Source organism: Pinus tabuliformis, chromosome 8, assembly GCF_031772625.1.
Source record: "Pinus tabuliformis cultivar Carrire ecotype Pingquan chromosome 8, CPIR1, whole genome shotgun sequence".
In the NCBI taxonomy this organism is placed as follows: domain Eukaryota; kingdom Viridiplantae; phylum Streptophyta; class Pinopsida; order Pinales; family Pinaceae; genus Pinus; species Pinus tabuliformis.
This window is the reverse complement of record NC_142294.1, coordinates 494,210,862-494,224,468: the sequence shown is the minus strand read 5'-3', so window position 1 is coordinate 494,224,468 and position 13,607 is coordinate 494,210,862. Positions and strand designations below refer to the sequence as shown.

Here is a 13,607-nt window from a genome sequence, read left to right as displayed (position 1 = left end):
TGCCCAACAGCGTTACATTATATCATACTGGAATGCTTCGTTTCAAGTCAAGATGCCCTCGATACCCTTTTCTTCAAATTCAAAAGCAGACTGCCTATCATCTCTTCATGCAATAGGTTTCAACTTTCAATAGCAGTCATTTAGTAAAGACAAATGACAAATGGACAACACTCTTTCTAAGGCAGTATAAACTCTCATAGCATGTAACGTATCCCTTCTCATCTATCAGATAAGAAAAGCAGATCTAGTAGCCCATATTTCTTACTTAAAACTATTGCAAAGAAAACATGCCTACAGAATACAAAAGTAGGCACTTGCTCCAGATAGCAACTACAACAAAAGAGCAGGGAGACAAATAACAATAATATTATTTGCATGCAAGGACTACCGTCAAACATAATTAACCTCATGGAAAAATGGTGCAAAACAAAGACAACAATGAAAATATCAGCAAAGAGTTGTCACCATCGAGTCGTCCAAAGAGAACCAAACAAATGCTACATCCAGTCAAAGAATTTTTGTCCTCTAGATTTGAAATTCTGAGTAGTTGCTTGGGTGTGAAATCTGGAAGTGAACCAATTCGGTGAAATTAAAATTATAATAGATAGTTCAAGAATGCAACAAGATTGATAGTAGAATATGCACTTCAAGGATTTATAACTCAAATAACAGAAAAGAAAAAGCAAAAAGATAAAATGATGATAATCCCAAGTCACATAACACACTGACATAGGTCACAGAGAACATGGATACAAGTATATGATATATCCCCAAAACAGGACACGGGAGACACATTTTATATACAATATTAAAAAAAATTACAAATTATGAATATGAAAATGAAATATAGACATAAAGATCCAATTTTTAAGAAACTAGAACATTTACAAAATATTGATACAACTAATTACTACAACAATGATGATAAAAGTTTAAAGACACAAGAAATTTCTATATTCAATACATCTATGTCATAAAATAAAAGTTTGGAAGTTAGAATTATAGACTACAGTTTTCTCATTACGTCATTTGATGTCATCAAAGTCAAAATGTATTACATAGATATTGAGTCACTGATACTATAGTTGGCAATGCCAATGGCAAATACAAAATGGGTAGATAGTAGAACTGTGGATGGAAGAATCTCAAATATCTTCACTATTAGTAGTCCTCCTCCATGTCAGAATCAGCAAAATCACCACCATTGCCAGTGCTCTATCCTCCATCCTCCTCGTCCTCCTAAATATCCAATCCAAAATCTGCATCTGCGGTGTGGTGTGGAGAATGACCTCTCCAAAGGGTCACCATCATCGAAATTTACGGGCTCTAGCACTAGTTCATTAAGATCCAAGCTGGCTAATGCCAACAACACTTCTGTCCAAACTCGTATCATCAGGATGCACATCCCACATCTTTTTCTAATTGGTAAATATTACTTTTTGAGAGTCCCCACGGGTCTTTTTCGTACCTTGATGTCAAACACATCATTCATACCTTGATGTCAAACACATCAGGACACATGTTGGACATGTGTTTGGCACACGTTCTGTTTTTCCAATTCAACACTTGTGTCCCAAACCATGTCATCAGGAAACACATCCCACATTCTATTTAATCGGGAAAAATCCCTTTTTAAGAGTCCCCATGGGTATTTTTCACACCTTGGAGTCAGACATGTCTACAGCACATGTTTGACACGTCTCATTTTAGGAAACATGTTTGGCACATGTCCTGTTTTAGGACACCTTTCAAACATGCGTCCTAGCGTGTCACATGTCCGATACAAAGGATACACCCTGAGGGACATGTACTATTACTCAGTGATAATCCTTCCCATTAAGAGAGAGCAATAAGAACCTACTATTTGCATTGTAGTTGATCCTCTTTCCTCGTAAGCAAACTACTGAATACAGTTAAAATCAGCCATATGCTGACTAATCCAAGTAATAAAATGGAACCTGGAAAGCAGAGGAAGCAACAAAATCGATATGCTGACCTGAAGCATTTTAATTGCTGGAATGTACCCTTTCAGCCCAGCGGAATAGTTCTATGCATCCATGAAAGTGGACAACCAACCTAAAATACAGAAATATGATGACAACAGATAAGAATACCAAAGAGTTAATAACATCCAAAGCTGTCATAGTAAATTCATAGAAATTAATTGACTACCTTTTGCCATATGGATACAAACTATAGAGCATCATTTCCATTTGCTGACATCTTCAACGAACTAAAATTGAAGAAGCACTACAGATGTATGTTTAGTCAAAACATCAAATGATCAGTTAGGTATTGTACAGAGTAATAACAAAAATGCTTCGCATTGTAGGAAGAGGAGCTGAAATTCAGAACATGAACGATAACCATAGCATGTCTTCAACATTGGAAGAAGGCAACATCCAACTCTAAACACGAATCAATCTATCATAACTGTTATCGTAGCCTACAAGAGTGCGAAAAAGGATGCATTGTTAACTATTTAGCAGTACAAGGCAGACTATCTGCAACAGCAAACATGATACAGGAAGACAAGCAGACTTGACATGCTGTCAAATATAAAAAATAAGAAAATAATAATTGAACATTTAAAAACTCACATAAATGGTTTTGTTGAATTGTATCATGATTCCATCATTACTTATCCTTCCCATGTCATACCGGCTGTTCCTTCAACTTTAATTTCCAACCTTTTTTGCGACGAGTATATGAATTAGTAGCTTGAACTGTCACAGAATTCCTAATTGTTGCAACAGTACCCATACCCAGTGAAGCAGGAAGTTGATCTGTAACATCTCTATGCTCGTTAGCTTGAACCGTAACAGCATTTCCACTTGTTGCGACAGTACCCACACCCAGTGAAGCAGGAAGTTGATCTGTAACATCTGTATGCTCGTTAGCTTGAACCGTAACAGCATTTCCACTTGTTGCGACAGTACCCACACCCAGTGAACCAGGATGTTGATCTGTTATAGCTCTATGTTCAATAGCTTGAACGGTAACAGCATTCCTACTTGATGCAACAGTATCCGCACCCAATGAATCAGGATGTTGATATGTAATAGCTCTATCCCTAGGTTTTCTACATTTCTTTCCAATCCACTTAAGAGATAATGAATTTAATAAAGAGTCAACACCACCAAAGTTATATAGCTCCACAACCCTCTGAAGATCCCGCTGCATGTGAATAACTCGTGCTGAAGCACGGTCAAGAGCAATGGAATCATCAGGTGAATTCTGCCACAAACTGAGTAACACATGATGATACGAATGAAAAGACATTGATGGCTGAGCCACCCGACGGTTAGAACAGACCATGTTAACCTTAATAACATGTTTGCAAAGATAGCCTAGCATTGACCAAGAACAATCACAAAGTGCAAACTCTGAACTGGGATTCCACACAATATGTGTTTGTGTACGATCACTTTGGCTAACAACCTTTGCAAAGCGAAGATCTTCATTATTCAAGATAACATCAGAGTCCGAGATTTGGACTGCTCTGTGCCATGAGGTAGAATTAATGTATTGCTCTCTTATGTTTCCAAGCAAGCCACTTTCTTCTGCATACCGATCAAGCCAATAGCAAGAATGCACCTCGGTGGTCAGCTTGTGCACCAACCAATCAACCCGTTGACATGCAGCAATGTCCAACTCATCAAATAACCTAGTCTTCAACCTTGCATGGTATGATTCAAAAGCACCACATGTTTCCTGACTTGTAAGTGGGAGAATCCTCATTGCAGCAAGCCACATCTCTATACAAGAAAAACCATGAAAAACAGCAGCAGCAGTATTCAGAACAGCTTCAATACAAAATAAACAACCCAAAAAAAAGAGTAGAAACATCAGCATTACCTATTTTTGGAACCCATCGAGATTTAAAATATTTCAAGAAGGCGCTCTGATCTACAAAATCCTGCATAAATTCCGCCACAGCATCTACAGAATCAACTCCAGTCCAAGGGCTATACATGATATGCCCAAGACGCTTAAACATCTCCCGCCGCACCTCCATATTGCTACATGTTTTTGTAATGTTTTTAAGCCATGCTCGACGAACACGCCACAGACATAGCAATATGGGACACTGAAACACATCTCTGTACACAGCATAAATTAGGTGACTTTAGAAGTATTCCTACAGTTCAACCCCAGCAATTACGATTCAACCACTCAAATAATTCCAAGCCCACAAAACTCAACAGCTCAAGATCAAAAAACAATGCAATTGTAATATGTACCTAATTGTAGCAATCTCTGTCGCTGCGTCGTCAACGGCAAAGCCAGTCAGCTTCCATGCAGGATCCTTCGCATGGATTCTATCATGAAGTGCCTTGGTCCACTTACGAACATCATCACTTGCAAAACTTCGTGTAATAACCCACGCCGCAGGGAGAGCATGGTAGTTTGAATCAAAGACGAGAAGAGTGTACAAAGGATACTGCACCATGCAAAAGATAATGTCAGGGTCAATTTATCTCTTTCATATGCATTCAAACGAATGTAAGAGGGCAGGTAGAAACCACGAGCAGTGATGGGAACCTTAAGCTTGTTAATTCCAAATGTTGTGTCAGCTGCTACGAGACTATTGTTACCAAAGCGAATCATTTGCTGCAATTGCCATTCTGTTTGAATCCCCAGAATGAAGGAACCTGTATCAGAAGAATCCTGGTAGAAAAACACATTCTTCGGATGTCTTTCAACCCAGATTCGAACACTGGATAGATCATCAGGGTCCAATTCATATGTGGACCGCTTAATAACCACCTCTAATTTCTGTACATATTTGGAAGCAAGGTCACCACCACTACCAGAACGACCAAACGTCTCCGCATCTTCAATATACTTCTGCAATATATTTTCCTCAGAAATTCCCAAATATATCATTGACATGGCTTGTTGGCGAAGCTCATCTGAGACATAGGGATGCGTCATGGTTCGAGGCCCAAGAGCATTTCTATCAAGGGGTCCATGGCAAACTGTACCTGTATTATCTACATGCTGTCTTTGGTTGTATACTATGACAGCAATATGTGGTCGAACAAATAAGCGTTTAATTATGAAATGGCACATGCAGCCTCGCATTGCTTGTGGCCGTACAGCCCTTTTTCTCCCACCCGTTCTAAACTTTTTACTGGGCAAGGCAGTTCCACTCTCCCCATAGTTATCTGGACCAAATGCACACCAATACCTATGGCACAATGAAACCCAGATCATCGATTATAACTCAAGAATCAAAACTATTTTTTGATTATGAATAGCATCAGTTCATTGACAGTAAAATACAATGCAATAGAAATATCAACTTCAAATGCCTTACAGCCTGAATTCAGTATATTCAGCAGGTTGCCGCATTTTTGTGCTACTTAATCTTACTCTTTTCCTTCCACTTTCAATACGAAATCGCGTAGGGCATTCAACATTATCAGACTCCCCTTTTAAAAAATCTTCAACTCTAGCATAAGGTATAAGAGCAATCTCGTCAACCGTATGATTGTGTCCTTCAAACTTGTACCAAATAAGATGAGACGAAGAGAACTCTTTGCCTGGAGGGTCTTGCACCGGAAGCTTGAGAATATCAACCTCATTTGCCATCTGCATACAAACGATCCCAGATATTTACACGGTTAAAGCTGATATTAACGGCCAACAAACTTTTAGCATCCACAACATGACCTAGACAACGGTTGAAATAAAAATATTAGCAGTAAATACTAAATAAAGGTTCACACAATTTATGAATAGATGTCAGTTGTAAAGCTGATGTTAACGGCCAAAAAACTTTTAGCATCCACAACATGACCTAGACAACGGTTGAAATAAAAATATTAGCAGTAAATAAAGGTTCACACAATTTATGAATAGATGTCAGTTGTAAGATACAGTGTTGCACACATCGCGATCGGGATTTAATCGGCGCCGGGAAAAAAGCGGAAAAAATCGTTAAAATCGGGAAAAAATCGGAAAAAAGCGGGAAAAAATCGTTTGGCACAAATTGAAAAAAAATGAATATTTTTGTGCCAAACGATTTTTTCCCGCTTTTTTCCGATTTTTTCCCGATTTTTCCGATTTTTTCCCGATTTTAACGATTTTTTCCCGCTTTTTTCCGATTTTTTCAAAAAATCGCGATTTTTTCGATAAAAATCGCTATAAAAAAAAGGGCGATTTTTTCGATAAAAATCGCGCTTTGAATCGGCAAAATTAAAAAATCGCGATTTTACGATTTTATCGCGATTTTATCGCGATGTGTGCAACACTGGTAAGATACCAATAAAAAAAAAAACAGAATAAAATATGGTCCTTCCTAACTGAACATGATTAGCAAATGTAATTTTGTAGCTCACTTGAGAATAGTTTGCAATTGTTTTGAAAGATGATAGTTAATGCCAAATACCATTCCGTTAGATAAAGCGATAAGCATTTAGCTGCAATGATTCTGGATGGACCTATTGGCAAGAAACTAATTTGAATTTTCTATGAAAAAAGGAAAGCCCTTAGCCTCTGCAAGGGTTCCCAGACAGATCTGTCTCCGCTTTTGGAAGAGTGGTATAGGGTGGCAATTACTGGAGCAGTGGTATAGGGTGGCAATTACGTGCAGACAATGTTACCAGACTCTGCAATAAATCGGCAAGGCAAAAGAGAGAAGAGTTTTAATCAGATTGGGAAAAAATCAGGTGAATTCAATAAATAAAGATATACACATATATTGAATTTAAAATATATATATATATATATATTTTTCATTGATATTCAATAAAGCTATGTCCAAACCATCTATAACATCAATAGATGTCTAAAATATCATGAATGAATAAGTATCTCATATATATTGAGTCCAAACATAATCCAAAGTACTGAGTCTTGTAACCAGTGACTACATAGAACCAAAAGCATCTGCTTCTAAAAGTTTATAAAATATTACATATTAGTCAGTAAAAAACCAGTATCTGAAATCTCTTGATTGTTGTTGAAATGATATGATAATGGTTTGCTACTGAAATGATATGATAATGGTTTGCTACTGAAATCTCTGACAGAGCACACGCTGAAGCTAACGCTAGAGCACACTACACACTATGCCTCTATTACGCAGAGTAAACTGAAACTGAAACGGAAACCATGCCTCTATTACCTTCTCAGCATATGAGTTGCGGGGTCTGAACAGTGAGAAGTAAGTTACAGGGGTCTGAGCAGTGAGAAGTAAATTACAGGCCGACGTTTAATTTTTAGCCTAACTAAAACACGTGGCGAACAAATTACAATGCAACAACCCTGAATGTTAAAACCCGTGCTCATCGAGTAGAGGGCTGAAAATCACCTCAATCACCTAAATCGCAATTAATCAGTTAGTCGCGAGTCAAACTCGATCAACGTGAGTTTGACTCGCCCAACGTTGAATTGGATCGTTTGAGGGAAGAGCAGAGTTTGATTCGAGATTAATCGTGAGTGATCGGAGATTCATGTTTCACTGCATGCAGAAACGTTCGTATGGCTCCTTCACAAAGCCTGGCACTAGACCCAGCGTCTGGAGAATTTTAGAAAGTGCACAGCTCGGGATTGGGTCTCTCGGGCTACCTTGGAGACTCAAGCTGCCTTTCGAGCACTCACTGGGGCTCATCTTGATAAATGGACTGACAGGTCGTGGAGCATTGACTGGCGACTATGGGAAAATTGGGAAATTGAGCATTGTGGACTAGCCGACAGAGGGTCTCGACGCTCGAATATGCTGGAGCTACAATACTGGAGGAGAATTGGAGGAGTTTGGGGGTATACTAAGTCCTTGGGAGTAACTGTGCGGTGCTCAGAAGCAAGTGGCAGGCTTCCCTGGACAGTACAGGGGAAAATGAATCGAGGCAAAGAGAAAGCAGGGTGCGACAGTGGAAGAGAAAAGACAAATAGTTACAGATGCAAGGATCGAGTTACTCAGTTGGCAGAACAAATGGAAAACCTCCAAATTGACATGATGATAATGAACATGGGGCAACAGAAGCATATGGAAACGAACGTGAATGTGTTGGAAGAGATCCAAAGGCTGAAACTTGAAAGACAAGGCAGCTAGGCAAATGGACGAGATAGAGGCACTTTGCCAATAGATTGTGGACTTACAGAATTAAATTCAAATTATGAATACCAGTCTTAATGAATCAATCCGAGAAGTTGGAAGGAGGTGAACCAGTGTTCAGACCTCAATCGGACACCGGAGGAGGAGGTTGAGGATACAAAATAATTTATGCACTGGCTTGTTATTCGGATATATCCCTATCGAAACGTAACCAATTTTGCAAAATTTTGTAGTCCATTAGAAGTCATAGAAATCTACAGTCCGAATAAGAATAAGAAAGAGTTGCATGACAAAGTTAGAAACAATGTATCCCTTGAGTATTTTAACAATACAAATACTTATTTTCTATGACTAAGCACAGACTTTTAGCAATACAAATACTTATTTCTGTTAAAAAATAATAATAATAATAATCACAAATATGAATATGGAAAGCATGAAATAAATATTCACATTAATAATGATATTGATAAATGGACATGTGATTTAGGATTAAAAAAAATCACAAGTAGGAATATTGAAAACATGAAATAAATATTCACATTAATAATGATATTGATAAATGGACATGTGATTTAGGATTTTTCTTCTTTGAGATGCAGAACCTTATCTTGAGCCTTTGTTCGTCCAAGTAAAGGCCCTAGAAGCTTCCTTCTCAGTCATCTCATATGGCATATATAAAGAGAGAGCTCAACATGGAAGCAGATATAGAATCCAAAAAATATTCGAAATACCAAAAGGTACATGGGAGATTAATGAAAAGCAAGCTAGAATATCTCTACCAGTTTCTTTGAGATCCCTATACTGATTGATACACTTCTCTTGCCCTATTTTCAGTTATGACAAATCTATATTTTATAGACACGGGTTTTCAATTTTTGGAGGTGGATGAAGAATGAGCTAAAACCCTGTTTTTGTTTTGCGTTATGGAAGGCTGTATTTAAAGACAGTTTATGCCCATGGACCTTTTAGTTTCATTGATAGTTGATTTATGACGTCTCGACCTAGTGTTTTTGCTGGAGATGAACATCAGATAGTTATATCCTTCTTTTGAATGTTATTTTTCCGTACTGAAATACAAGTTTACAATTTTTTCCCAGGCAAAAATAACTATGTTTTAGGATTTTTAATGTTTATAAAGCATTGATCTTAGACGCATGAGACTGGAACTGAACTGAGGATGGCACATGCTCATGCATAAAGTATTTATAGAGCTTAGTCTCATTCATGTAGATTCTCTGTCTTAGGAACAAATCTCTAAGAGGATGCATGCCTCAGTTCATCTCGAATAGAGGTGCACTTCACTTCGTTCATCTATCCATGCAAGGAAGGTGCATTAGGGTTAGGGTTTGACACTTTCTGTCGGCATGTCGTTGTGCATGTCTCCAGATTCATCATACCTTCTCTTCTTCCTAGAGCAGCATAGCGAACCACTGTGGTGGGTCGAGAATTCGAGTTTCAGAGCAATAGCATTGTTTAGTTTACTATCTTCAGATTTAAATACAAAATCAGTGATGCTCTTTTGAGACCTTGCATGTTTGCTGTTCATATTATCAGTAATATGTGTCTGTAGGTTAACGGACTCCTGTTATTTTGATTCTTGTTTTCGAACTTTGTTATCTAGAATTTTAAGTTAAATTCTTGACTGCAGAATCTGCTTACCATGGTCTGATTTTTTTAACACTATTAAACACAAAGATTTATCAAAAACTTAGATTTATATCCAAAACTTTAAAATGATCTATTGAATATGGCATGTTATATAAATAATATGTTTGTTTTTTCTTTGGGTCGATTCTCCCGAAGCTCTTAGGGTTAGGTTTTGCCAGTAGGCCAGGGGCGATTAGCCCAGATTTTTCCGTGGACGCTACACCACTCACTAACCAAAGTATTCGTGAACCATACTTAAAAATATATATATCTATTTTTTTCGAATAATAATTTTAAATAAAAAACATTAGCTCTTCTTCCTTTTATTTTATTGGTATTATTAATTATAAAAACAAACAAAAAAAACCATGTAAAAAAATAGAGTACACACATTATAAAGAAATAAAAGGTGGAATGAGAAAAATTGATATATTTTATAAAAATTACATTACATTTCTCACATACAAACACCAATATCTAATATTGCATTGACCCCATATCAACACAACTTTTATCCAATATTTTTTCCATTGACTCAATCTTTAGAGCCAGCAGCAACTGCTCTATTTTAGATTTAGCCACATATAACACAAAGCTTTAGAATAAGCAACAACTGCTGTATCTATATTTTCCTATTGACTCAAGCTTTAGAGGAAACGGCAACTGCTGTATTTATATTTTTTTATTGACTCAAGCTTTAGAGTAAGTGGCAACTACTCGATTTTAGATTTAACATTGCCATACAAACTGCTCTATTTTAGATTTAATATTACTTTAGACTAAGCAGCATATAAACGGCTCTATTTTAGATTTAATATTACAACCTCAATCTTTAGAGCTAGCAGCAACTGCTTTATTTTAGATTTAGTTACAAATAACACAAAGCTTTAGAGTAAGCAACAATTGCTGTATCTATATTTTTCTATTGGTTCGAGCTTTAGAGGAAGCGGCAACTGCTGTATTTATATTTTTCTACTCAAACTTTAAAGTAAGCAGCAACTGCTCTATTTTAGATTTAACATTGCCATACAAACTGCTCTATTTTAAATTTAATACTACTTTAGAGTAAGCAACATACAAAGTTCAAACTGCTCTATTTTAAATTTAATACTACTTTAGAGTAAGCAGCATACAAAGCTCAAACTGCTCTATTTTAGATTTAATACTACTTTAGAGTAAGCAGCAACTGCTCTCTCTATTTTAGATTTAATACTACTTTAGAGTAAGCAGCAACCGCTCTATTTTAGATAACTGCTGTATTTTAGATTTAACATTGCCATACATGCTCTATTTTAGATTTAATACCGCTCTATTTTAGATAACTGCTGTATTTTAGATTTAACATTGCCATACATGCTCTATTTTAGATTTAATATCAGGACAGAAACACCCACTCACTACCAATGTTGTTAAAAGCGCGAGCGGGATTAAATCGGCACCGGGAATGAAGCGGAAAAAATCGGAAAAAGCGGGAAAAAAGCGGAAAAAAGCGGGAAAAAAGCGTTTGGTACAAAAATATTCATTTTTTTTTCAATTTTCATTATAAATCGCGCTGCCAGGGACTCCCAAGCTTTTTTACGAAAAAAGCGGCAAAAAAAAATTTAGGCGCTTTTTCCCCATAAAAAGCGCGATTAAATCGGCAAAAGTTTTAACAACACTGCTCACTACAAAAGTCTTGTTTGACGCAAAATCCACAAGTAAGGCATATTTATATCACCAAGGCCACCCACGGCTGACACCTGGGCTCACTTATTTTTAAGTGAGCAAAGTCGCATAGACACTTATTTTTACATGAACAAAGGCGCATAAACTTGAACATTACATGAACAAAGGCGCATAAACTTGAACATGAGTACAGAGGCCAATAAACTTGAACATCAGTGGATATGATAATAACACCCTGCTTTCACCAACCCATCAAGCCACCATTGACCCACATCCATTTTATAGTAGTTTATAATATTGCAATGGTCACATCTTAACAACTGCCATCCATTCAGCTACATGTCATGTAAGCTTCAATGCAACGGTAACAACATCTACTCCAGAACCCATTAAACCCTCCTTTTGTACCCCATAGCCCATTAAGCCCTCCTTAAACCCTTCTTAAACCCTTCTTTTGTTGTTGAAAATAGTTATGGGAGACAAAATTTACCTCATAAACAACCAATCAACAATATAACTTTTTTTTCCAAGACTTGCTTCAGATGAGTAAACAATTTATTTATTAAACAAAATCTTTCGGTAGAAATCACATTTCAGAATTTTTTGACCTATCGAACCAACACAATTAGAATTGTTTTCATAACTTTTCTATACCCGCAAAACATGGCTTCTTTCAACAATTTTGGGGAGGTTCTCTGTATGGACAAAATCTGTCTGATTTACAAACTGACCAGTTTATCCTGAATCATTTTTGCCCGGTATTAGCTTTTTACTCTCTTAACTATAATGTCTTCATTGTTCATAAATAAATAAATATTTTCCTAGTAGAAACCTAAACTCCAATATCGTCTGCAACGTGATTAACTACTAAACTCCAATATCGTCTGCAACGTGATTAACTATGGGCACGCTTCGAGACCTAAACTAGGGTTTTAATTCAGTTTAAATTTTCTGATTCAAAACACTTAAATAAATTACCTCTGAAAATCGAATATGTGCCTGCTCCAATCGTGTGTTTTCTTCGCGCTTGTCTCTGCAAAATTGCGCTCTACGGCACGACCTTCACTGCTTTGTGGCTTGGTTTATTTTCTGTCGGCGTTTGTAATTTTCTATGGAACTACCATTTGCTGAAGAAAATCAGGTTGGGTTCTGTCTGCAAAAATTCGACTTTTCTCCGTTAAAAATGTGCTCTGTTTCTTGCAAATCAACTTCTCTTACGTCTGAATAAAATCCCAATTCCTCTTCCGCTTAGTTTTCCTCCGCGTTTGCACCACTGCAAGAGTGCGTTTCCTTGTTTTGCATATTTCGCATGCGTATCCTCGCTAGAAACGGCAATCCCCTGCATTTTTGTAGGGACGGCCTGGTCTAAGTGTGATACGTCAATGGCGATATCCGTGACATCTACATTGTGTGCTCTGGATTCAAGGGTTCATACTACACCTGCTCTTACTCTTGTTCGGCTTCTGCCTGACTTTGTCTTACGAATTTTATATCAATAAATTTTTTTATTAAAATATTATAATTTTTTATCATCACTCAATTTATTTTTTTCATCACTACCATTGTCATGCAATAAATTATAATTTTTTTATAATATCTCACCCTTCATAATATGATCCATGGAGTGATGGAGATAACGACAATAAATGGTTGATGCCCGCCCTAGTATTTAAATAAACTTTTTTAATAACTACTTAGGGTTCTCTAAAAGGTGCAATGAGATATGAATGAGATTTTAAAATTTAAAAGGTATTCTAAATATTAAATTTAAGTTTTTTAAGTTTATTTTTTTAATGTTTTTAAATTATATGTGTGAGAGTTTTTGTTTTTGGTATTTATATGAGTTTATTGTTAAATTTATTATAGAGTAACTTATATTTTGACTTTTTGTTTATGAGTTTAAGTGAATTTAAATGTAGTTGGTATGTAGTGAATTAAGGTTAAAGGTTATGATTTTGAATCAATCTAAATGTAGTTGATAGGTAGTCAGTCAATTTTAAGAAAAAAGATTAAACAAATAATTATTTGAAGAGTAAAATGACTTGTTATTTAACTATTATTTATCGAGTGCTAATGTTATCTATTCCAAAGTGTAAAGCATTTAGGAATCAAGAATTATGATCAATTCGCAATTGTTGCTAACTTCACAGAGTTAATTTCAATCTTATGTCTAAGTAAATGTTAATCTTGTTGCTAATTTCAAATAAATATTAATCTTGTCTCCAGC

The 13,607-nt window shown here is 36.4% G+C and overlaps 1 protein-coding gene across 7 annotated transcripts; it reads right to left on the bottom strand.

Annotated features, from left to right (window-relative positions):
- Positions 1 to 925: 925 nt before the first annotated feature.
- On the bottom strand, positions 926 to 12,859 carry LOC149236244 (SWIM zinc finger family protein). Of its 7 annotated transcripts, none has more exons than XM_089372349.1 (8): positions 5,324 to 5,604; positions 4,546 to 5,194; positions 4,245 to 4,444; positions 3,859 to 4,103; positions 2,601 to 3,758; positions 2,302 to 2,446; positions 1,997 to 2,076; positions 986 to 1,796 (listed from the first exon to the last, which is right to left on the bottom strand). In XM_089372349.1, exons 1-5 carry the CDS (start codon positions 5,602 to 5,604, stop codon positions 2,656 to 2,658), a joined length of 2,478 nt encoding a protein of 825 aa, XP_089228475.1. In that variant the 3' UTR covers positions 986 to 1,796; positions 1,997 to 2,076; positions 2,302 to 2,446; positions 2,601 to 2,655. The 7 variants fall into 7 exon arrangements, with proteins under 7 accessions (XP_089228477.1, XP_089228475.1, XP_089228473.1 ...); XM_089372352.1 differs by lacking the exon at positions 986 to 1,796 and adding an exon at positions 12,359 to 12,859 and having other exon boundaries at positions 1,862 to 2,076; positions 2,173 to 2,446; positions 5,324 to 5,598; XM_089372351.1 differs by lacking the exon at positions 2,302 to 2,446 and having other exon boundaries at positions 926 to 1,796.
- Between the last annotated feature and the right edge of the window lie 748 nt (positions 12,860 to 13,607).

Coding starts and splice junctions, on each gene's coding strand:
- LOC149236244 (XM_089372351.1), bottom strand. CDS start 5,604: ATGCAGATGGCAAATGAGGTTGATATTCTCAAGCTTCCGGTGCAAGAC. Junction 5,195..5,323: donor GAATATACTGAATTCAGGCT/GTAAGGCATTTG, acceptor ATTGTGCCATAG/GTATTGGTGTGCATTTGGTC. Junction 4,445..4,545: donor TTGGAATTAACAAGCTTAAG/GTTCCCATCACT, acceptor TGCATGGTGCAG/TATCCTTTGTACACTCTTCT.